Below are 24,795 nucleotides of genomic sequence, written 5' to 3'. Positions count from 1 at the left end.
GGCAAGGCTGAATCCCTAGAAACCAGAGGAGAGGCTAACACATAGAAGATACTCAGCAGTATTTGATGAGTGAGTAAATGATAAAGAATGTTAGTGAATGAATTCTATGAATTCAACTTTTAGTGGGATGATTTTACCTTGCAAAGAATGAAGCCCTTCCTTGTCTTAGCATCCTCTCTCTCTTGGCCAGAAGAGGACACTGCATGCTCAGGAACCTCAGCTCCAGTTAATTGCATATTCCTCTGCGGTGTGAATGTGAAGACCTCAGTAGCAGAGGCTCTTTTCATGACAGATGTATTGTTCAGTGTGATTTTAAAAAGCACTTCTTTGTCACAATAAAGTTGACCAGGCCAAGGAGAAATGACAATGTGATAGAATGAAATTTTTATTTAAGACTTGAATGCTACCCACACCATGGGCTTCTGATAATTTGCAGTAGCTGCCAGACCTCTGGCTCACTGGCAGTGGTAGGAAGAGACACTTGTAAAGATCCCATATACAAAGGAATTGAAAGCCCAGATTTTGTGATACTAATATTTCTTTCTGGCTTTGCCTTTTCAGGATAACCTTTTCCACCCAAAATACACTGGAGAGGATTTAACCTGTACTGTGAAAAATCTCAAAAGAAGCACACAGTATAAATTCAGGGTGAGTCAATCGTTTTGGTACCTGAACTGCAAAATGAAACTGTTTAATGTTTCACATTTACCATTTCAAATTGACTCTACAGTTTAAAAAATGTTGAAGTTCACAGTGCTCTACATTTTTACAGTAACATTTATACTTAAAAATTCACACCATACTTTAATTTTAAAATCTACTTTTGAGACAGAAAACTGTCATAATGTGCTGTAATAAGTTGCATCCCAGCATGGCCAGGTGCCCTAGCTCAGGAGGACAGCCAAATGCTAAGGAGAGCACCCGTCACTCACCAGCATCCAACTCCTTTCTATTCTGCGTTTCTCCTTGTAGTCACATTTCTGTTTTGCTCTCCATTGTCCTTTGCTCTTATGCCCTGGTCTTTTTCTTCACCTGTTTTTTTGTTTTTCTCTCCTGTTACCCACCCTCTCCCCACTTAAACAATCATTATTAAGGTGGAGAGGATGTGGAGGAAAATGAACACTTGTGCACTGTTGGTGGGATTGTAAATTAGTACGACCACTATGGAAGTCAGTATGGAGGCTCCTCAGAGAACTAGGCATGGAACCACCACAGAAGTAGCTATGCCATCCTGGATATTTATCGTAAAAATCAAAGTCAGCATACTATAGTGATAGATGCATGCCCATGTTTATAGCAGCACAATTCACAATAGCCCAACTATGGAACCAGCCCAGGCGTCCATCAGTAGATGAATGGATAAGAAAATATGGTATATATACATAATGGGGTATTATTCAGCCATAAAGAAAAATGAAATTTTGTCAAAATTTGTAGGGAAAGGAATGGGACTTGAGAGCCTTATTTATGGTATGTGAAGTAAGCCAAACTCAGAAAAGTCAAGGATTGTATGTTTTCTTTCATATATGGGAGTTAGGAAAAAGGAAAAGAAAGTTTCAGTGTGGAGGGGTATCTCATGAAAATTGAAGGGAGATCAGGAAAGAGAGAAAAGAGGAGAGGAGGAAAAGGAGAAATACCAGGGAATAACATTGACCAGATTATATTGCTATACTGTATGCATGTGCAAATATGTAACAAATCCTACCATTTTTATACCATTTTTAACTGTAGTGTACCAAAAAAAAAAAAAACCCACACAGAAAGAAAAGAAAAAGCAACCACCATTAACATTACAATAGGATTTTGTCTTAGAGCCTAAAGAGTAAATACAACTTGGTGGTCACTAAGAGAGAAAGCGCTGTGATACAATGGCTCAACTCTATTCATTGGTTTTGTGCAGGGCACATTTTTTAATCTGACAGGCATGTGTGACTTTGGAGATAGAAAATTCCCTTCTGATTCCACCCTTTCTCCTCTAAATTTAAGGCCAAGTAATGTGTTTTGGCACATAATAGTCGCTTGATAAATATTGTCAAATTTTCCTGTGTTATGTGTAACTTTTTGAGGAAAATAGTAGTTTGGGTGTATTACCCTTATTGATGCCAACTCTGAGAACACAGCCGTATTGCTAGCATTTCTCCACCAGGTGGCAGTGTCCTGCTCATAGATAAGTGAAGGGATTTTTTTAATCTGTCCCTGTCCCATATATTACTCGTATAAAACAGTACAAAGTACTGTTGTATTATGTCTTCTTGAACGGATAAAAATGTCTTTAACTAAAATCTGCCTTATGGTTTTATTTATAATTTTTAATAACTAAATATACAAAAAAAATGTGATCATGAAAGATCAGCATTTATGTTTGGAGCTAGAAAGTGTGTATGTGCGTGCACACGCGTGTGAGTTTATAGATACCTTGGTTTTACCATAAGTCAATGACTTGATAATACCTGGTAATTAAGGCATGTAAATATTTTATTGGTTGTGTTGCAGCTGACTGCTTCTAATATGGAAGGGAAAAGCTGTCCAAGTGAAGTTTTGGTTTGTACAACCAGTCCTGACAGGCCTGGACCTCCTACCAGACCCCTCATTAAAGGGCCAGTCACATCTCACGGCTTCGGTGTCAAATGGGGTATGTTCGCTCTTGTTGCTTCTGCTTCTTTTTTTTGACAGATTTTTAAAAACTGATTATTTACAATGGTGATAAACAAAACAAAAATAAAGCACTATTATTTGTGTCGATATCATGCATTTAGAATATACATGTGAGAAACTTCCTGAGAATTCCACAAACTAGAATGGACAGTTCCACTAATTTGAAATTTTGATAGATGGTTAAATTTTGTTCTCTTTTTTTCTGTTTGTTTTTGAGGTATTGGAGATTGAACCCAGGGACATTTTACCACTGTGCTATATCCCCGGCCCTTTCCATTTTTTATTTTGAGGCAGAGTCTCACTAAATTGCTAAGACTGGCTTTACACTCATAATCCTCCTGCCTCAAGTCGCTGGGATTATAGTTGTGCACCACCTTGCCCAGCACACATGTAGTTAAATTTTAATGGAAATTTAAATGAACTGTTTTAATAGTATCTCGTTCACTTTTTGATTCTCCTATGTTAACCTGTTTTTCTTCCTTTATTTTTAATGTATTATTATTGATTAGAATGTGGTAATTTCTGAATATATAATTAATTCTTCACTAACTCATCCTAAAAAAATTAACAGTATTTAACAGGAAGAAAATTATTCATAAAGTTAATATTAAAAATGAATTTCAAATTTTTGGTATGCCATATTAAGTAATTTTGATATATAGTATTTTTAAAGTTACATTCAGATACGATAAGTTTTGTTTTCATATTGTTGGCATGTAACCACCATTTTGAACTGCAGGAAGTTTTCATATTTAAGTTCATGTGGGGCTTGGGGTTGTCTGGTAGGAAGTGGCTCATCGATATAATTTGGATTATTTCACTGAAATGAATACAACTGGAAGATTATGATAAACATTTTATACATTGAGATGTTATGTTTGTAATTTTCACCAATATCATAGAATTATAACTAAAAAGGTGAAAAAAGTAGTAGTCTAAAATAAGATTTTACCTCATGCCAGGTTTGGTGGCACATACCTATAATCCCAGCAACTTGGGAGGCTGAAGAAAGAGAGTTCAAGGCCAGTCTGAGCAACTTAGTGACCCTCTTTCAAAATAAAAAATAAAAAGGATGTAGCTCACTGGTAAAGTACCCCTGGGTTAAAGCTCCACTACCCAAAACAAAAAAATATTTTACCTCACAACCACGTAATATTAAAGAGACCAGCCTTCAAGACACATAACTATTTCAAGTCACCTAATAATTTTTGAGACAGAATTATTAGCATCTTTCCCTCGATTAGTGTTATGCTATAATGTTTGGCTTTATAATTATTATTGTGAATGTCTGTTATTGAAGTGTGTGTGTGTGTATGTGTGTATGTGTGTATATATACATATTATATATGTGTGTGTGTGTGTGTGTGTGTGTGTGTGTGTGTGTGTGTGTGTTAATGGAAATACTAGGTAAAAGCAGAGGGAAAGTGAATTCCCTAAATCTATGTGTGCAAACGCCAAGTCTCTTAGAAGAACTTTCTTTGTGCCTATAATATGAGGCAGTAGACTGATAGAGGCAGATTTCTCCATACTTGTAAAATTATAATGCAAAGTGTTGATCTGCTCAGAAAATAAAACTCCTGTAGGAGCAGAGTCACTAGTAGACACACACCCAGGGTGCCGTCTGCGAGGAGCACACGACCTTGTTGACCTGCATCTCTGTGTTCATGTCAGGTTCAGCAGAGACATGATGGCCACTTAGGAGAAAGCTGATGGGACAGTCTTATTCCATTCTGAGGTTTTATTTATTTTGTAGATTATTTTGCACTTCTATTTTCTTTATCTGGCAAAAGAATTTAGTTACTGATAAAGTAAATGAAGTTAAAAGAACCAATAAGACAATAAAAATAAAAAGCAATGTATGGCTGTTTCATCTTATATTTTTTAAAAATCACCAAATATTGAAGAGTTGCCTAAGGAATTCTCTAAGTAAATTTACTAATATAATTCTTAGAAATATCAGTTCATATTTTGAGTTTTGTTCCCATCTTGCTAAATAAATTTAATTCTGAGATTTCTAGCTCTGAGAATTTTGAATAGTCTGATAATATTTAGCGTTTCTTGGTACGTTTGTTTCTTTTGTTTTTCAAGGAAGGATTCTAGTGAATTAAATTAATTATTACACTTTTTGGTCAAGTCGAGAATTAAAATGGTGTAATGTTATGTGATTTTGTGTTTTCTAATTATATTTGCCAATAAAAATCAGTACTGTATATTGCTAATAAGATATGTGCTTATTTTCAGATCCTCCCAAGGACAACGGTGGCTCAGAAATCCTCAAGTACTTGCTGGAGATTACTGATGGAAATTCTGAAGGTGAAGTTCTTGGAAATGTTTTTATACAAATGCAGTAGTTATCCATATTTTCTAATACATTAAGTATCTTTATAGAGTAGCAGGCATCCATTCATTCTAATAATACAGAGCCCTCTACAATAAACAAACTTTATCCGCATATTCCCTCTTTTCTCTTTCAAACACAGCACCAGAGATGAGAGTCTCCTTGAAGTACACCTTTTTGTCATGTTTTTTTTCTATTTTCTGAATCTTATTATTTTTTTTTAATCAGAGTTCCTAGTTAATAGAATAAATAAATTTAAGGTTTTCATCCCTAATCTGACACACTTTTTCTGCAAATTCTCAGGAGCAAAGTGTTGGAAACAACTTTCCAGGAAGTATAAGATGGGGTGAATAAAGGAGCGTAGTCCTCGACAGTTGCCACGCAGGACAGATAGCACACGGGATCGGGGGCTCATGACCAGTGTTGCACTTCAGTAACAAGTGTAGGAAAGTCTTTCAATCTCTACTGTGACTTTGGAGTTAGAGGATGTACCCATTACTAGTCAACAGTGTTAGAAATCAGAATTCCAAGGCTGGGGTTGTGGCTCGGCGCATGTGAGGTGCTGGGTTCAATCCTCGGCACCACATAAAAATAAAAGAATGAAATAAAGGTATTGTGTCCAGTTACAACTAAAGTAAATAAATAAATAAATAAATAAATAAATAAATAAAAGAAGACATCAAAATTCCTTGGTTAGTGCCTTTTAAATATTATATTTTCTAATAGAATTCACTAGGCTTTAATAGAAATAAGTATAGTTACCAGAACTTTAAAAAGGACATGTTATCTTCTATAATTTTGATAATCATTCATTTTAAAAAAGTGAAGCATGTTGGGCACAGTGGCACATCCTGTAACCACAGTGACTTGGGACTCTGAGGTAGGAGATAGCAATTGCAAGGCCAACCTGGGCAACTTAGTGAGACCTTGTCTCAAAATATAAACAATTTAAAAAGGGCTGAGGATGTAGTTCAGTGGTAGAGCACCTCTTAGTTCAGTCCCCAGTATTGCATAATAATTATATAGTAGCTGTAATAATAGTAATAATAATATACATGCATATTGGCAAAAGAAAGAAAGGAAGAGACTGACAGTGACTTTTACAAACAAGTAGTGTTGGTATGTGGCTTGCTTTTTATTCTGTACCATGACACCACCTGGAATTTTTTGGTTAAGTCTATCAGCTCTTAATTTAAGCTGAGAGATGAGAATTCTTTGACATGGGCACAGCTGTTCTTACCATAAAATCATATTCTATCTTAAAAGTCTTACTTAGTATTTTACATCAGAAAACTTACGTGGGAGAGAAGGGGCTCACTGCAAAAAATTTTGTATGTTTTGAATTCTCCTGGCTCTCTCAACTACAGAAGACAAATCAAAAAGTACTTAACATTAACATAAAACATTCAGCATTTAACATTAAAAACTTTTCCAGTACCTGGGTGAGTGACCAATTGTATCTTTTTTAGCTATCCTTATGCCAGTCCCTTTTTCAGTTTTCTGACCATTAATGTTAGGTAATTGTCTTCAATATTCTCCTTCCCATGTAGCCCCAATACATGTACTTTTTTTGTAACTCTAACCTAATAAGCTGCTGAGGGTATTTGTGGACATCAGTAAAATATCACGTAATAGAATATACATTTTTCCCCCTAAAACAGCTTCATGGAGTAAAAGGTTTCTGTAAAGTAGTGAACTGGGAACAGCCTGAGTGGGAGCAAACAGGTGGGAGGACATCCCAGTGGCCCAGATTGGTGAGGCAGGCAGTCGGTTGAAGTAGCCCATGGTGCCTTTCCCCGATGGCATCAGCCTCCTCCAGCCACCATCTTTCTCTCTTCACTCCTGAAAAGTGGCTGGATAGCCTGGCTTACACCACGTGTTTCATCTTTAATTTGTCACCCTCCCAGACATTTTGTCTTTTAAGTGGAGCTGCATGAAGACAGCCGGCCTTTATCCAAAGGTCTCAGTCTGTAGTGGGAAGATATTGCTTGCTGTGACCTCCAGGCAGATAGGACTGGGTAGAAAGCCTTCAGCAGTGCCCAGACTTGTCAGGAGCCCCACTGCTGAACAGACAGCACGACACAGCTGGCCCCACAGCCTCCTCCCACCATAAGCGTTTCACAGCGTGCTCAACACTGTCCCATCTCTCTGCACTCACCCTGCCTCCTGTGCCAGCTACAGATGTCATGTGGTTTCCCACACCCAAACCTCAGAGCGAGTAGTCCAACCAACAGTACCAAGTACTGAAATGACTCCATGTTATTCTAGGGTTTAACTTAGCAGGGAAATGGAAAGACACACTCCTTTGCACTAACAGAAAAAAAGAATAGGTGATGTTTGTTTTCATGGCAGCCACTTACAGCTTTTCCTATCAGTAATGCTTGCTATTACATTTTTACAAAAGGCATGAACTCACACAAATCTTGTTTTACAGCCAATCAGTGGGAAGTGGCATACAGTGGATCAGCTACAGAATATACTTTCACCCAGTTGAAACCAGGCACTTTGTACAAACTCCGAGCATGCTGCATCAGCACCGGTGGGCACAGTCAGGTTGGTTTATTTCTGGATAAAAGAAAACATCTTTGATCAGATTCGGACTAGCTGTATTTAGAAGATTAGAATAAGTTGCAGTTTTAAAATGCATCTTGGTGATGCAGCCTTCCATGTTATCACTTTAGGAAATGAAAAATAAACCTTTTAAAATTGTGCTTTAGAGGACAGAAAAAATAGTCCCAAATGATTCTCAGCTGAACTGTGATACTTTCAGGTGCATTTATCATTTAGTTATTTCCCAGAAGACTTGGCCATAATCACATGTGACAGTTGAAAATGGTCTGGGATTTGCATTAGCTAAATATGAGAGACAAGAAAGGTGCAGAATTTAGAGTCAGCAAGATAAGATCTCCCGCACAGCTCTTCTTTATCACAGCTATCAGTTGGTGAGCATTGGAGATAGACCTTCCTCAAGGTTCTTTACTGCCATCTGCTGGGAAATTGTGAAAACGACATAAATTTATGACTGAGCTGAAGGTACTGGGTACAATTGTGCAGTGCCCAGTGTACACACCTGTAGGCCACAGCCTACATCATCTCCTGTCTGTATGACCTTAGACCAGCCAGTTACCCTTTTAGGAGCCTTAGTTTCAACTACATGCTGTTCTCACAGGTTCAGTGTAACTTAACAAATGTACATGAAGTGCTCTAGAAATGAGATAATTGTCTAAATGGCTTTAATTTGTATTCAGGAAAGTGAGTGCAAGGCATGATGGTAAGGCATGTTTTCATTGTAGAGATGTTTAACATGATAGTTTAATACCATTAATAGTTAGAGAGGAGAAATGGTACCTTGAAGGCCTGTGCTAGATTGGCTTTTCAAGAGCGTGCCTGCCAATTAAATGCCTGAATTTTCCCCATCAAACCATTTCTAATGTTTTCTTTCATTTATGTCCACTACTGCCCCTCTGCTCACCCCAGACCTATGATGTCTAGATAGCCCATACAGACAGATGCCCTTGAAAGGAATATCCTAACCAGGACATTTCTTAGGCAGTACTATGGTTTTCTGTCATGCCTTCCAGCATGAAGTGTATGCCAATCAAAGCCTTAGATTATCAGCTGGTGCCTCCTGTCTATATCCTATGAGGGGCTGCATGGGGCAGCACAGAGGCTGTACTCCTTGAATGTATGGAGTCCATATTCTGCACACTTCTCAGGGAGATTGAGTTTGGTTAAGCTGTATGGCCCGTACCTCAACAAGAGGGTCATCTTCCACACCTTGGCCTTCTTCAGCCAAGTCCTACAAAAAGAAGGCCTACTTATTGTAGCATTAACAGAACCTGCTGGTTAATGTCAGATTCAGTTGGTTAATACTAGTAGACTTTGCTTTTCTGCTCTGTCTGAATGGCTGGCCATTGATGGCACCATTCTGAAATTTCATCCAGCTGTCATTTTATGTTCTCTTCTTTCCTCATGAAGGCTCTTTCTTATTTTGATTTAAAGAAAAATAATTATGTCCTTAGGGTATATAACTCTCAAGCCTACTCTTCTGACTTCAAAAAGAACCATTCTTGCTGGACACAGTGGTACAAACTGTAATTCCAGCTACTCAGGAGACTGAGGCAAGAGGATCTCGAGTTTGAGCTTGCCTCTGCAAGTTAGCAAGACCCTGTCTTAAAATTAAATAAGAAGGGCTGGGGATGTAGCTCAGTGGTAGAGTGCCTCTGAATTCAATCCCTGTTACCACCCAAAAAAAGAGAGAAAGAATGATTCTTAAGTTTTAACCAATGCCGTATATAGTATAAGATACAGTAGAAGTGCGCACACACACACACACACACACACACACACACACACACACATACACACACCACTCATGTAAAGATATTTTAGTGTAAAAAGCATATAGTAGTGTGTACACATTTAATATGGAGTTCTCTTTTGTTTGCATTTACAGTTATGGGGTAGAATTTGCCTGGAATATAGAGGTTTGATAAATTCACAGTAACTAAGAGATGATTCTCTCTGGTATTTCTCCTGCAGTGTTCTGAAAGTCTCCCTGTTCGCACACTAAGTATTGCACCAGGTCAGTGTCGACCACCGAGGGTTTTGGGTAGACCAAAGCACAAAGAAGTCCACTTAGAGTGGGGTGAGTGAACGAATCTTCACATTGACATTGGCAGCTTGGACACTGGAGATTAAGACTTAAAGCTTTGTAATTTAAATTTCAAGACTTCCTTCTGAAAACTGAATTTTTTTTTTTCCCTGCCAGAGATGTCCATACTCTTCTTGATTTATGTTGGGCTGGGTTTTCACCATTCCTTGCCTCCCTCGCTGTCACTCATCCCCCTCTTCCTGATGGTGGCATACAAGCTGTTTGTCCCTTACCCTTCAGAGAGCACTCTTCTAAGGAGTTTAGGATAGCCTCTTTCTAAGGACATTTCAACTTTATTTATAAAGAAAAGTTGTGCTCTACTTAGAGGTTAAGCCAAGAAACAGTTCATAGGATAACTGTGAATTCCTCTTCCTCTGTGTGTCACCACCCCTGCTGCTTTGTCACGTGGGTCCTGGTATTTTTATAGCATTAACTTCGGCTGCATTTGTACTTCCTGTTGTGCCAGCAGTTTACAACATGTAAATTGTACGTGCAAATGTGTAGAATAATTGTAGCAGACTATTTTTTCCCACCACTTACATCTAAAATGGAATAAACTATGGTACTAGTTTTGGGTTCTGTGTCCAGATTCATCATGATCTTTGATTTCAAAGGGAAGATTCTTTTTTCCATTTTTTCACTTTATCTTATATTAAAATGTGAAACAGTTTGCCGAACACTTCTGTTATTTGAGAATTATTTTATAAATATATTAAATACATTTAAACATATTTGCTTTGGATAGTAGGAAAAACATCACTCGGGAACTTTTACATTTTGTTGATGGGGGGGGTTCTTTCTAAGAGAAATTCAAGAACAGGCCACGTACATGGTATTTTGCAAGACATTGTAAAAAATCAGATGTGATTTAGTCAGTTAGAAGCACAGAAATGTCCTAAGATCAAGAAATTCTGCATTCCCAGATGTTCCGACATCTGAAAGTGGCTGTGAGGTGTCCGAGTACAGTGTGGAGATGACGGAACCTGAGGACGTAGCTTCGGAGGTGTACCACGGGCCCGAGCTGGAGTGCACAGTTGGCAACCTGCTTCCTGGAACTGTGTATCGCTTCAGAGTGAGGGCGCTGAATGACGGAGGGGTGAGTAGGGTTGGGCACCAGACCACAATGCAAGGTTTTGGCATTTCTGTGTCTTCCCTCCTCCTTACCAACCATTAAAGTGTACATAAAATATTTTTCTGAGTTGATATTGCATGGTTCAGGTAGACCAAGCGTAAATAATTTTGTTCCTTTTGCCCTCATTCTATTAAGGTAGCACTCAAGGTTAATAAAAAGAATATCATCCCATGTATGTACTTTTGAGACTTTTTAGGGTATTTTCCTTTTCTCTCATTAACTTTATCATTTGTGGGATGATAATAACACTAATCCTGACAAAAGTTCTCTACTATGTTGTTATCTATGAGTCAACAGTGTCTCAGGTTAGTTTTTAAAACGCACAGGGTAAAGGCTAGGGAGGCCAGCTTGCTTGTATTTGTTATATTTGTTTCAGGTGAAAACTCTAAAACTCTCTGGCCCTTCCTTCTTCTGCTCCATCTGAAGTTTCCAGAAGTTAAAAGTAGATATGTCTATGTTGTCCTCACAGTGGGTTTTTCTTTTTTTCTTTGAAATCGCAGAGCTATCTGGATTTTGAGGGAGATTCATAATGAGAAGGAGATGGCCCAGAAAGTGTGAGAGATTTGGTTGTGTCAGAGATAGAAACAACAGAGGACAGAGGGTGTAGGTAAAGCAAGTTGTTGGTAACAGCTCCCAAAACGGTCAGTGTTTTGTCGAGGTGAACGCCACGCAAATAAGTAGACTTAGTTAATTGACAAAATGTTTAAAAATAAGAAAGGACAGATGATAGTGATAGAACATCACCAGTGACTTGGAGAGTTAATAGCGGTTTTCTCAAGCCTGTCAGAGGTGAAGCCTGTTTATCCGTAGTCAGTTCCATGTCAGCTGTCTGTGGAAATGATTGATTTTAAAGTAGGATATCAAGTTTGTACAGGAGCTAGATTTCTTATAATAAAATTTCCCATTAGGAAGGAACTTCAAGCCCAGCAGATATTTAAACGAGAGGGGGAAAAAGTCTAAACATGAAAAGAGCATTGGTGGGGAGATAAGAAAGCCTGTGACCCCGAACATACAGTTAGGGACCTGAAAAGAAGGAGGATGGTCACAGTCAGTGCTGCAGAGACTTTCTCTATTGTGCTCGCCCTTGTCCCCATCGGCTTTCCCAGTGTCTCTGCCATAACAAAGACCCACGTGCAGCAGGGCTGACCTGAGTTTCCCTTTCTTGCCCCTTTCACTGATAGATTGTCTAAAGAAATTATCTTCGGCCTTGGTTCATTCCTATTGTACTGGAAGTTAACCATGATGTGTGTGACTAGTCATCTTCTGAGGTCCAGTTCAGACCTTCCCTCCAATCTGGAGTATTTCCCGAGTCTTGTTTTGTTTTAAATCATCCTCCCTCTACCCACCTCCACCCCTCGCCCATTTTGAAAGCACAGGCACATACTTTCTTAACCTGGAAATCATTTTAGTCTGTGCTCCAACTCTTTGCACTATCAAAATGGGTGGGTTTACTGGGTTATATCTCTCTCAGAATATGCTCAGTCTCTAAGGACCCCTGGCTCTAAGCAGCATGGTCACCAATGATAACATAAAGAAAGATGCCTGGTGCATAAACCTTGGAGCTGGTGAGCACACGGAGAAGGCTTAATGGAGCATTAGTGTTCAAAATAGAAAATACTGGCAACCAGAAGAAATACCCAGAATTTGATAACCAACATTTCTAAGTTGATTTTTTTATATATTTTTATCAATTTAAGATTAAATTGCAGAGGGCATCTGACTTAGTTATCTTGGATGTCCTTGGAGAAATGTGAAGGCAAAGTGCTGTGTTTTGCAAAGAATTAACTTTTTCCCCTGATGTCTTAATAAGGGAAAAATGTTTAGTAAGCCAGCTTTCTAATTTCTTTGAATAAAAAACAGACATGTGTAATAGACATCTATCTACCTCTCCGAGAACTACCTGCAAGAAAAAAAACTGATATACACCTTTAGGTAATATTTTTGAATCAGTTGTGTTGATGATGTCACCCTAAGCCTTTATTTAGTTAGCTAGCCCTTTTAGATGCACACACATGCACAAATACACACACATATAAAAGCATATTTGTGTTCTTCTCTTTCAGTACGGTCCCTATTCTGATGTGTCAGAGATTACCACTGCCACAGGGCCTCCTGGGCAATGCAAAGCACCTTGTGTTTCTTTTACGCCTGAGGGCTGTGTGCTAGTGAGTTGGGAGGTAAGTTGGGTACATGTTCTGCATCAGTTTCTGTTCCTTCTGCTTTACCCCACATGGGGAATATGAGGAATCTACGAAGCCCAAATGTGTGTAGGTGATTCCCCCCACCCTCTGTATATTGTAATCTCCCTTGGCACTTGGTTGTGTCATTTAATTTAGAATTGTAAAAATGATCATTTAGATTGAGTGTGTCTTTCATGCCTTTATTTTATGTATGTTTTTAAAATATCCAGGGTGTCTTGCTCTTATCCCTAGTTAAGTTAGTTGAACGTGGACATGGTAGGATATTTTTCTCAATGGGATTGTTAACTACTTGAATTTCTGCTCTCCAGAGCCCTGAAAGCTCTGGTGCTGACATCTCAGAGTACAGGTTGGAATGGGGAGAAGACGAAGAATCCTTAGAACTCATTTATCATGGAACGGACACCTGCTTTGAGATAAAAGATCTGTTGCCTGCTGCGCAGTACTGCTGTAGACTTCAGGTAGGTGGACATTATGCAGACAGTACTCACAAGGACAAGCCTTCTGGAAATCAACTCAAAGGCTGTCAGGAGGGATGATGGTGGGGAAGAGTCCTTTTAAATAAAAGTAAATGTGATTGTTTTGGTATTTGGCAGTTAGTTTCTGCTTCTCTAGGAGACTCTAACTTGTAAGAACAAAACCAGATTCTTCTCTGCCAAGCTTCTCACTGGAAGTATCTTGAACTTGATGGTTTTTCAGTTCACTGAATGACTGAGTCCAAAGGAAGGTGCACAGGGCTCCTTGGGAAGGATGCCTTCTGATTGCCCTGAGGCGTACACTTCAGTGGGAAAGCCACTTAGAATGACAAAAGACAGAATATGGGGCCAAAACCAAATATGAGAGTAATTTATACCAGTCTGCCTTAGACCACGTTCAAGGCTGGTTGTCTGTAAGCTTCCACTTGGGAGTCCAAGTAGAGGAGCATCAGGAGCCACGAGTCTTTAGAGTGACAGTAATCATGGGTTTACTTTTACTCCATCCTCCTGGATTAATGATCCTTTCCCTTTGTAAATCCCTAGTATTCTGAGAAAACAGGGTCCTTGGTCTCTTCCCATTTGTTCAGCACAGTTTCTTGGCACTACTTTGTGCCAAGATCAAAGGACAGAGTGATGAATCATATGTGGTGCTGACCTGGGAGAGTTCTGTCTTCACACACATGTACTTGTGGATAGGGGAGCAAAAATGGGAGACTTGGGGTCCCACCTGACTTAAGTTATGGGTCACGCTCCTTGTTGGTAGTGGCCTTTTTGAAGAAGGTATTCCTTTCTTATGTTAATTTGCCCCATCAAAGGAAGTTTCTTTTTGTTAACTCTGAAGCCTGTTTTATCTCAAAACATTTCTGATTAAACTCTTGTTGGGAGCATCCTTCCTTCCTTCTCCAGTGCAGCACCTGGGATGTCATTATCCTTCTGTCCATGAGTCAGTGTCCCCGAACATTATCTGATCTTTATAATACTGGTGCTGAGTCATTGGGAAAGGTTAAATCATGCGCCACTCTCCTGCTTTTGGAACAGGCTAGATATAAATAAAGAGCTGTCTGCCACCACATAGAGCTTTTTGAGTTTTGGCATCTCTTCCATATGTTCTCCTACTTCCCTTTCTCTTTTCAGGGTGTATGTTCTCATTTAGCATGACTCTCCAAAACTGCATTGTCAAAGATACAGTGATCTGAATAGAACCTGCATAATAACCTTGCCTCTCTGTATTGACCATCAGGAGTAGAAAATATCTGTAAATGTCTGTACTTGTTATAAAATAAGACCCTGTGAAAGGGGATAGCACTTCTAAGACCACATTGGTTTGCTAAAGAAGTGTTGTTAGGAAAAGAATTTCCATCTGTATAGGTTTCTTGAACCTGTGGACCACATATGCATTGTGTTCATTTGAAATGACTGGAAAGTTAGGTTAAACCCCATAAGTAAGTCATGTTAAATCTGATTTTTTTTTAATATCTGGCAAATGAAAAATAAATAACCTATACTGGGTTTTCTAAAAATTGAGTGAAACTTTTCTTGTTTTACCAAGGATTTTTTAAATTTTTGGATTCTTTTAAGAAGTGACAAAGTAATTCTAGTCCTAGGAGGCAAGTTTATATTGTAGTCGTACTATTACTTAGTAAAAGATGCTTTTAAATTTATTTTCCTTTGAAAACTGATAAAAAGAAGTACTATAAATCAAGAAAGAATTAAGCTAGTAAAAGAAAGTAGGATACTGGGTAGAATCCTGAAATAAAAAAAGAACATTACTAGGAAAAGAGAACATTATTGGCAAGGTTTAATCAGGTCTGTATGTAGTTAATATGACGGTACCAATGATAATTTCCTGCTTGAGGTCAATATCTGTGGCACATAAAATGTTAATATTAGGGAAAATAAAGTGAGATATATATATATAAGTTCCTCTGTTATTTTTGTAGCTTTTTGTAAATCTAAAATCAGTTCAAAATAAAAAGAGCTTTGAAAAAAATAGGAAAAATGCTATTTTTGTTCAGGATTTTCCCAGTGGGAAGGAAGGGAGGTACCTATTGTTGGCCTGCCATTGGGCCATGATTTTGCTTGTAACCCAGTTTAATCATTGTAATACTTCAGTGAATGAGGTGTTACACTCCCATTTTGTGGCTGAGGAAACTCTCAGACAGGGTAACTTGCTTAAGGTTACGTATTTGTTAAATGATAGACTCACGTTTGAACTAACTCCAACTCTAAAAAGCCGTGTCCCTTTCCTTATATTGTATGATGATACAAGTAAAGACTTAGTTGACATGAACACTGGGCTCCACAACATCTTATTTTTCTGTATGAGATAAATTTATATCCGAAAATAAAATCTCTACCATGCGAAAGGCACTGAGTCCATCCCAGCATCACCAAAAAAAAAAAAAAAAAAAAAAAAAAAATTATCTCAAAATATAGATTCTTGAAATGATTTGTGATGTTAAAATTCTTCCCAATAGAGACTCAGGATGTTTTCATGAAACACAATTAGCTATCACAAAATATTACCATAGAGTTTGAGAGTGAGTGAATGCGTGAGCTTGCTTGGAGTCGTATATTTTGTTTTAGACTTTTGATTTAAGAGCTTAGACTTACTTCCTTTAGTTTTATGATTTGTCTCTATAGCTTTCTTATGGAGTTAAAGAGAATGAGGTTTATTAGAAGGTTGCCAAATGTTTAAGAAAAAAAAATATGACATCTATTGAGCACATACTCTGTCAGTTCCAGCTCTCAGAAATACCACAGTGAACCAAACAGGCAATCTCACACTTATGGAACCTGTGTTCTAATCAGAGAAGTAAATTCATAAATTATCTACTATGTTGATGATCAGTGTTTCAATAAAATATAAAGCAACAAAGGGAAAAACAAAACAAGAAGGATCCCAAGGATCAGAGTGCAAGGATGATTGCAAGTTTAAATAAGTGCTTCAGAGAGGGCTCCCAGAAAAGGTACCATTTGAGAAGGTTTGAAGGAGATGGTTGAGTGAACTGTGCAGAATTCTGGGGTAAAAGCTTTCTAGACATAGGGAGCAGCATATGCAAAGGCCCTGAGGCAGCAGAAAATTTAGTGTTCCTGTGGGACTACAAAGAAACCCTTGTTGTTAGAGCAGAGTAAGTGAAAAGAAGAGTAGCAGGCAATAAAGTCAGAGTGCTAATGGGTTTTTTTAGAAGGATGCTGATGAGCAGATAGGGTCTGTAGGCATTTGTAAGGACTTCCAAGTTTATTTTGAATAAAATGGAAAGCCACAGAAGAAATTTGAACTAAAAATCTTGACCGCATCAGTCTGATTACTGTGAATACAGATTATGGGGCAGGGACTGGCACAGAAACCAGTAAGGAGGTCATTACATTAAGTAGATGAGAAAGTGTAGCAGGACTGGGATAGTACCAGATGGGCTTGTCCCGGACATAAGGTATGAGGGAGAAACTGGCATCCAAGGAAACTCAAGAGTTATGACTTGAGCGACAGGGAGGATGGAGAAGACCGCAGGAGGTGCAGTGAGAGCCTTTGTAAGGAGGAGTGGAGTACAATCAGGGGCCCTCTGGATAGTTGAGTTAGAAATGATGTTTGACATGTAAATGGAGATGTTTGATGGCAGTTGGATACAGCTACCTTAGTCTGCAGTCAGAGCTGAGGTCAGAGCTACACATCTGAATCCGAGGGAAAATGTTAATGACATTCATGCTGTAGACAAGATGAGACCTCCAAGAGTTTAAGAAGAGGTAGAGTCCTGAGCTCGGGCATCCAGCAGGGGTAAGGGCAGTGGTAGCAACCAGCCAAGGAGACTGAGGAGAAGCAGCAGATAAAGCAGGAGAAACAAGAGCACGGTGTCCTGCAAACCACGTCCATCGGTGTTGCCAGAGCCAGGCATGCTCACCAGGTCAGCTACTGCTGTCCAGTAAGGTCAGATGGGGACCATGAATTTCCTTCAGATACAAGTTTATCGTTCACATGGAAAACGGTAAATACTATTTTAAAATCCCTACTGCTGTTCCCTGGCAGCACTAGCTTTAGAAGTAAGATAACTAGATTCCAGTCCAAGCTTTGCCTCTAAATCCGAGGTCAAAATTATTTAATCTGACTGAGGTCCTTGCACCTTAAGAGACAGATAAGAGGGCTGGGGATGTGGCTCAGTGGTAGTGCACTTGACAAGGAGGCACAAGGCCCCAAGTTCAATCCCCAGCACCACAGAGAGAGAGAGAGAAGAACGCTTACCATTTAATGTCTATCCCATGTTATTGTGAAGACAGTACATTATGATCTGTGAGCTAAAGTGGGCCGTGCAAATAAAAAGAGTTGTTTAAAAAGATTAAAGGTGATGATATACCCATATTATCTTTTGCTTTATTAATGGAAGAAAGATGTGATTGGCATTTTTTTGGAAAATGGTTATTAGATTAAAATAAACATTCTCTTTCTATTACATGTCTAGAAACAGAACATACCACCTTACATTACCTAGAGTGTGCTCATGGTTTGATGTGGCCTTTGCCTCCCTCTTCTGTGTTTCAGGCCTTCAATCAAGCCGGAGCAGGGCCGTACAGTGAACTTGTCCTTTGCCAGACACCAGCATCTGCCCCTGATCCCGTCTCCACTCTCTGTGTCCTGGAGGAAGAGCCTCTCAGTGCCTCCCCCGACTCTCCCTCCGTGTGCCTTGTACTGACCTGGGAAGAGCCGTGCAATAATGGGTCTGAAATCCTCGCCTACAACATTGACCTTGGAGATGCCAGCATTACCGTGGGCAACACCACCACCCATGTTGTGAAAGGTCTCCTTCCAGAAACCTCCTACCGGTGAGTGCAGGAGAGTAGAAGTAAAGCCATGCTGACTGCTCAGCCCTGGGGGCTGCACATCCTGAAGTCTAAGAGCCAAAGCCAAGGATTCTAGCCATTCTTACACTGGAGGGTACTAACTGCAAATATGGCTTAAAAATTTGCATTGCTTTCTACTTATTGAGTCAGTTAAAAATTCATACAATTCTTAATCTCTGAGAGAATTTTAACTGCCACTTAAAATCAGTAATTCTTGACCATCTTCTTTTCTCTGTGGTACTGGGATCTGAACTCAGGGTTGTTCTGCCACTGAGCTACACCCCAGGACCCCCTCCTGCTTTTGAGACAAGGTTTTGCTAAGTTGCCCAGACTGGCTTCAAACTTGTGATCCTCCTGCCTCAGCCTCCTGAGTCACTGCGATTACAAGCGTGTGCCACCACAGACAGCCCATCACTTTTTTTCTTTGTGTGTTTTCACAGTGATTCATCTCATTCTGTGGCCACCTTGGTCCCCACCTGGAAGCAGGGCACTCCCATTCTTCTCAGTCCCCCATAACAGATAAAGTATTACAAAGCATTTATGATGTCGATTTTACTCAGAATTTCACAAGAGGCCTGGGAAAACAATTACCTCGCACGCAATTGCACAAGCCCCAGTTGACATCTGCATTCTCTCCCCCAGAGCTGCTAACCTGGGAGCACCTTCCTCTTCTCACACTCCTCTTTCTCCTTTGAGGCCCTTCAGAATTTCAAATAATTCAGCTCTGTCCCCAGGTTGCTAAAGCCCACTCAAAGCAAAAAGTTTGCAATTAGCAAGACCACATCATTAGAAGAAGACCACATCATTAGAAGAAGCCCACATCATTAGAAGAAGGGCAGGAACCATCTCTGGTTATCCAAGTGTGCCCCAGAAGGGCTCCTGTGTTTTAAGGAGGTGTGAGAGCGAATGGCCTCAGACTCTAGCCATGAACCAGATGTCTCTAGGCAATAAACTTATTTTGTGAGCCCCAGTTTCTTCTGCAAAATGATAATAAGGATTTACTTTTTCATCATTTTGTAAAGAGTAAGTAAGTGAGTATCAAATGCTTCTAATAGGGCCCAGCAGGGCATTGCAAGTGCACATCAGTGAAACATTATAGTTTGATCAACATCAAGATCCTCATCCAGAAAAAAATTAGCTCTCTTCAGTAGGGCGGGGGAGTGAAGGGCAAGAGATTAACTTGCTGCCAAAAGAGGGGCTTATCATTCTACCTATTTTTTTTTCTGCAGAGCTTACTGATTCTGTGGTCTAATAGACTAGGCTTCCCCCCCCCCCGCCCCCCCCCCGCAGGAACTAAAGAAAGAAATCAGCTAATCAGCTGAAGATAACGAAAATCCCACCTGACATATTGTATTATCTTTGCCTCTGTTTCCCTCTTACCAGATCTTTCTTTTATGAGTAATTTATGTATTTGTTTTGCTTTCCAGAACAATGGCAGGCTTTTTTGTTTGTTTATACACTCTCATTCTTTTGAGAACTTGTAGTTGGGCTGAGTGTGCACTGTGGCTTTATCCAACACTCTCCGCCAGCCTTCAGAGCACTCACAGATTTGAGGGACTCTTAAGTACAAGCCAAGAGGTGGTCACAATGTCATTTTCATCATTTGGTGAAAATAACATTGTACACAAAGTCCTATTGGAGTTTCAGAGAGGATGATCCTTGCTTCAGAATGGTCAGGATGGTTGAAGATAGGACTTGAGAGCTTGGCATGTAGCTCAGAGGAAGAGCACTTTCCCGGCATGCGTAGGACCCTGGGTTTGATTCTTAGCACCACACACATGAAAGAGAGAAAGAGAGAAGTAAGACTTGAGATGGAAACTGAATAAAGGGAGTGTACATATACAAAGAGGCAGGATGAGGGCACTGTTTCATTTTTAGTTTTTAGCCAATCCCAGAAAACCTTTTTCACCCCTATTAATCAATTTTTCAGTGCCTGTGTCCAAAGCACTGGGTTCAGGTGCTCAGGAAATCCAGAGATGATTAAACCCAGATTCTGACCTCAGGGAATTTCCCCAGTGTGGATGCTCTAAGAATATCTGACCATGAAATCAACCTGCTACAGGAAGTGACCGAGGGATTCCATCTCCCAGATGTTTTCTAGGAGACCAGGTGTCAAGTGTTGTCCACCTTGATCCCTCAGGCCAGAACTTTGCAAAAGCTACACTTGTACAGACTTACAGGAAGTTTTTTGTCTTCTCCAGTCTGCACCCATCTCTACCCCAGAGAGGGCTCAAAGCCTTAGGTCAGTCCTATGAACATTCAGGTCCTAAGTTTATAAAGGGACTTTGGGGCAAGGTGTTAGCCCAAGAATTTCCCTTTTTCCTGACACTAGGCTTAAATAATTATGAAACTTTAAGATTTGTGTAAGGTAACACTGGCGGTCTGTTGATTTGCTAATCAATCTACAATCAAATGACTTAGAAAAAGAAATCTAGAGCTCAAAGGCCCAAATGAATGATGGATATTGAGAGTCTGTTTACAGAAAAAACAATTATAGTTCAAATGATCAGAAAATGTCTTCCTTGTAAGTGGCTGATGTAAAAACATGTTAGTACCTCAGAGGTTAATCCTGTTATGGAGAAGATGAAATGGTTTAATAATATAGGAACTATGAAAAGCTTAGATTAGAAAGTTAAATTTATTTAATGACAGTATAAATAATTTAGTATTACTGTGCTAGGGCTAGTATAGTATACTTAGCTGGAGAGAAAGTCATATTTGGAGATATTACCTGTTAGCTTTACAGGGTGACTTACAAGATCCTGTTTTAGACAGATTGCATGAAAATTAAATAGCTATAGGAAAGATGCATCTTTGGCCCTAATCATTGCATGGATTCTTGGCCAAAAAAAACAGTTTGGCCCGAGTCTTTGTATTTTAGGCTATTAAAATAATTAATAATTAAGATCAGCCATTATACATTAGGAATTTAGTTTTCTGTTCATGGTTGGGTTCTCCAAGTACTATATGGTAGAATTCTGGTCATCCCCACAGCCTTGTAATATTATGTTTCAGAAATACAATTGCAATAGTTATAGTGACATATAAAATGAGTATTTCAAGTAACTAGGAGTATAGTTTTGGTCCAATCAATTTTTATCTCACCCTTTTCTGTCCCATAAATTGATTGAAATATAAGTGAACAGATCGTGATTTTTCTAGACAAAAATGTAGACTGAAACATTTTAAGCAGGCCATGGAGCTTTGATAAAGGAAGGACTTGTGGGTTTTTTGGTTTTTTTTATTTTGTTTGTTTTGTTTTTGACTTTCAGCAGTTACACATTATTCTCACAGGGAGCTTATTCTTTCTCCTTATGGTGAGGAGAGGATTGTGAACCTCTGTAATGAATCTACTGAGGCAGAAATGGGTTTTCAGCAGATGTGTCATTTCTCTTTTGGTAGTTGTATTATTCCTTGGTTTACTGACAGGCTCTGGATTGGAATTTCAATGCTGATTTTTGTTATTGTTGTTTTTATACTACCGGGGACTGAACCCAGGTGTGCCCTACCATTGAGCTACATCCCCAGCGCTTTATTTTATTTTTTTTAATTTTGAGACAGGGTTTCACTAAATTGCTGAGGCTGACCTCAAACTTGAGATTCTCCTGCCTCAGCCTCCCACATAGCTGGGATTACAAACATGCACCCCTGCTATAATGGTGTTCTTTTTAAAGACATTACTTTCAAGTGTAGAAGTGAGTTTGAAATTTAATTTGTGTTTTAGTTTGAAAAGGGAAAAAAAAGTTACTAGAAATGGCTTTCCTTTGAATGCGTCCAGCCATGTAGAGCTATACATAACCTTTGTGAGGTGAAGGAGGCCTGGGTCTCCTGGTATAGCCCCTTCTCAGCTCTGGGCCGAGCATCCCCAGGACCAGAGTGTAGCTCTCGAGGTGTGGCTCCTGGACCAGCAGCAGCAGCGTCACACTTACTCATTAAAATACCAATCATCAGGCCCCGCCTCAGCACTGCAGAATGAGAAGCCTAGGGATGGAGCCTAGTATTGTGCTTTATTAGCCTCTCAGGATAATTTGGTGCAAGTTAAATTTGAAAACCACTACCCTAGAGCAATAGTTCTTAAATGTCAGTGTGTATCAGTTGCCTAGAGAGTCTTTGCCAAATACCAGTGTCTGAGTCCCACTCTTGTAGACCATGATTAGTAGGCCCAGAAGGGAACTAAACATCATCGTCTTATAAAATGTCAGCTGTCTCTCAGCGAACTGTCACCATCACTCAAATCTTAGCTCAGAACAATTCCTGCTTCTTGAGGACCTCTCCATCTGTGGTGCTCAGATCTCAGGGGATGGTTTGACAGTCTCAGAGAAAAACAGGGCTGTTACCTTCCTACTTCTGTATCCTGAGCAATTAGTAAAGTTGCCCAAGATTCCCTTTTTTGGCAATCTCATTATATGTCTGACTCATGGTAAGCTGGCAAACAACCCAAATGTAAAGTAGATTTATTTCTTGTGCTCATTTATGCTTTTTGCTGAGTAAAAAGAAAATGAAAACATTATTTTTTTCCTTACTATGTGATAAGTGCCATGTAACTGAATCATAGATCATTTCACTGTGACAAGATGAGGTGGCTTTTATTAGGAGGCAAGTTGTGAAAAATTCACAAGTAACAAACTGGAGTTACCCTTGACTTCAATTCCCCACTTACTGTCTCTGTGACTTTTGGCAAGGTATTTAAACTCTATGTGTCTCCATTTCCTTATATGTAAAATGTTGGTAGCAATTTTAACTACTTGGAAGAGTTGTTGTGTATTAATAAGATTTCAGGCACCTAGTCTAGTGCCCAAAACATAAGCATTTAGTGAATTATCTGTTAGTAACATTTGTAGGGAAGAAATGAGTCAGAAAGCAGATCACCACCTTGCTATAGGTTGGCTCCTGCATGGACGTCTAGCATTTGCTCTAAGCCATGGAAGACACTTAAGGTTTCCCCCAGCAAGGAGGGACATGAGAAAAGCAAGTCTCGGGGCCTACAGAAGGGACGGTGGCACTGCTGTCAGCAACCTGTCAGGAGAAGGAGCTTGGTTGAAGGCCAAGGTTCTCCTCCACAGAGCGTCTCTGAGTACTCTGATCAGAAGCTGTTTTCATATTTAGGATGTCATTTCATATGACATTTGGAAGTTACCTGACAGTGGTTCTAATAGTTTCCTTAGCTAGATGATTAGGTGGTGGGCTGGGGCGAGGGAGCTGTGAAAAGCCCATCCTGGCTTCTCAGGCGTCTCCCACCCCTTCCCCCAGGGCTTAGGACATCTTGCATACTGGTGTGGCTAGTCATGATAGGAAAAGTCATCTTCCCCAGTTAAAGATGATTTGTTTTGAAAGTTATTCTTCTTTTAATATATTTAGTGTTTAGAATTTGACTGTATATGAAGTACATTGTAGAAATGTATTTGACATCTAAATTAGATATTTTAGCAGTGAATTTTTAATCAAAATTTGAAAAGATATGACTCTTGATTTGATTTATTTAATCAGTAGTATTACTGTATTGATAAGTATAGCTGACTCCTACAAACCTGAGATTTTTCACAGTAGCTTGGACAAAATACAATATGCTTGGATTATATCACTGCCTTTAGTTGGAAAGTAAAATCCTATTTCCCTTGTACTTAAGATTCCAAAAACAGATGGAATACAAGTTAAAAAAATAGTTTGTGGGTCCCATCTAAATTTCAAGATTAAAATGTTATTTTGGCTAAAGGGAAAACTTCTTAAGTTTCAGTTTGAAATAGATTTTAATTAAACAGAACTTGAAGCTCATTTTTTATTTTCTAAGGTGAATTCTTAGAATTGTTCCTCAGGTTAGTATATTTCTCATCGTTCCCTCTTTTTCTCTTTCCAGGTTTTTTATTGGTGCATTATAGTTGTACATATGATGGGATTTGTTGTTATGTATCCATGCATGCACGAAACATAATAATATACTTTAGTCACTATCCGCTGTAATACTTCTTCCTCCCTCCCCGTCTTCCACTGCCCTGATCTCCCTTTGATTTTCATGAGATTCTCATCCACTCTCCATCTTTCTTTTTCTTTTTCCTCTCTAGCTTCCACTTATAAGATAAAACATCTAATCCTTGACCTTTTGAGTTTGGCTTATTTCATTTAATGTAATGGTTCTTAATTCCGTCCATTTTCCTGAAAATGACATAATTTTATTTTTCTTTACAGTTGAGTAGAACTCCATTGTGTACATATACCACATTTTCTTAGTTCCATAGTTTGGCTATTATGAATTATGCTCCTGTAAACATGGGTATGCATGTATCACTGTAGTATGATGACATTAATTCTTTAGGATAAATATCTAGGAGTGATATAGCTAGACATGTGGTGGTTCCATGCCTAGTATTTTGAGGAACCACAATAGCACCAATCCCACCAACAATGTAAAAGTTTTCCTTTTTTTCCACATCCTCTCTAGCTTTTATTATTATTTGTATTCAGGATGACTGCCATTCTGACAGATATGAGATATCTTAGTGTTAGTTTTGATT

At 39.1% G+C, this 24,795-nt stretch overlaps 1 protein-coding gene across 4 annotated transcripts in view; it reads left to right on the top strand.

The window, feature by feature from the left end:
- The window catches only part of Fndc3b (fibronectin type III domain containing 3B), a 325,529-nt gene that overhangs the window by 262,666 nt on the left and 38,068 nt on the right, over positions 1 to 24,795 (top strand). For 3 of the 4 annotated variants that reach the window (XM_076867792.1, XM_076867790.1, XM_076867791.1), the window contains exons 14-22: positions 562 to 648; positions 2,494 to 2,632; positions 4,897 to 4,968; positions 7,428 to 7,546; positions 9,536 to 9,641; positions 10,571 to 10,743; positions 12,843 to 12,956; positions 13,289 to 13,438; positions 17,988 to 18,268. In XM_076867792.1, the coding sequence (XP_076723907.1) occupies positions 562 to 648; positions 2,494 to 2,632; positions 4,897 to 4,968; positions 7,428 to 7,546; positions 9,536 to 9,641; positions 10,571 to 10,743; positions 12,843 to 12,956; positions 13,289 to 13,438; positions 17,988 to 18,268 (1,241 nt within the window). The remainder of the gene's footprint in view (positions 1 to 561; positions 649 to 2,493; positions 2,633 to 4,896; positions 4,969 to 7,427; positions 7,547 to 9,535; positions 9,642 to 10,570; positions 10,744 to 12,842; positions 12,957 to 13,288; positions 13,439 to 17,987; positions 18,269 to 24,795) is intronic. The other variant, XM_076867793.1, reaches the window with a different exon arrangement.

The sequence above is a fragment of the Callospermophilus lateralis genome, chromosome 10, assembly GCF_048772815.1.
Source record: "Callospermophilus lateralis isolate mCalLat2 chromosome 10, mCalLat2.hap1, whole genome shotgun sequence".
NCBI classification, from domain to species: domain Eukaryota; kingdom Metazoa; phylum Chordata; class Mammalia; order Rodentia; family Sciuridae; genus Callospermophilus; species Callospermophilus lateralis.
Note: the sequence above shows the minus strand (reverse complement) of the source record. Positions and strands in the feature narration are given on the sequence as shown.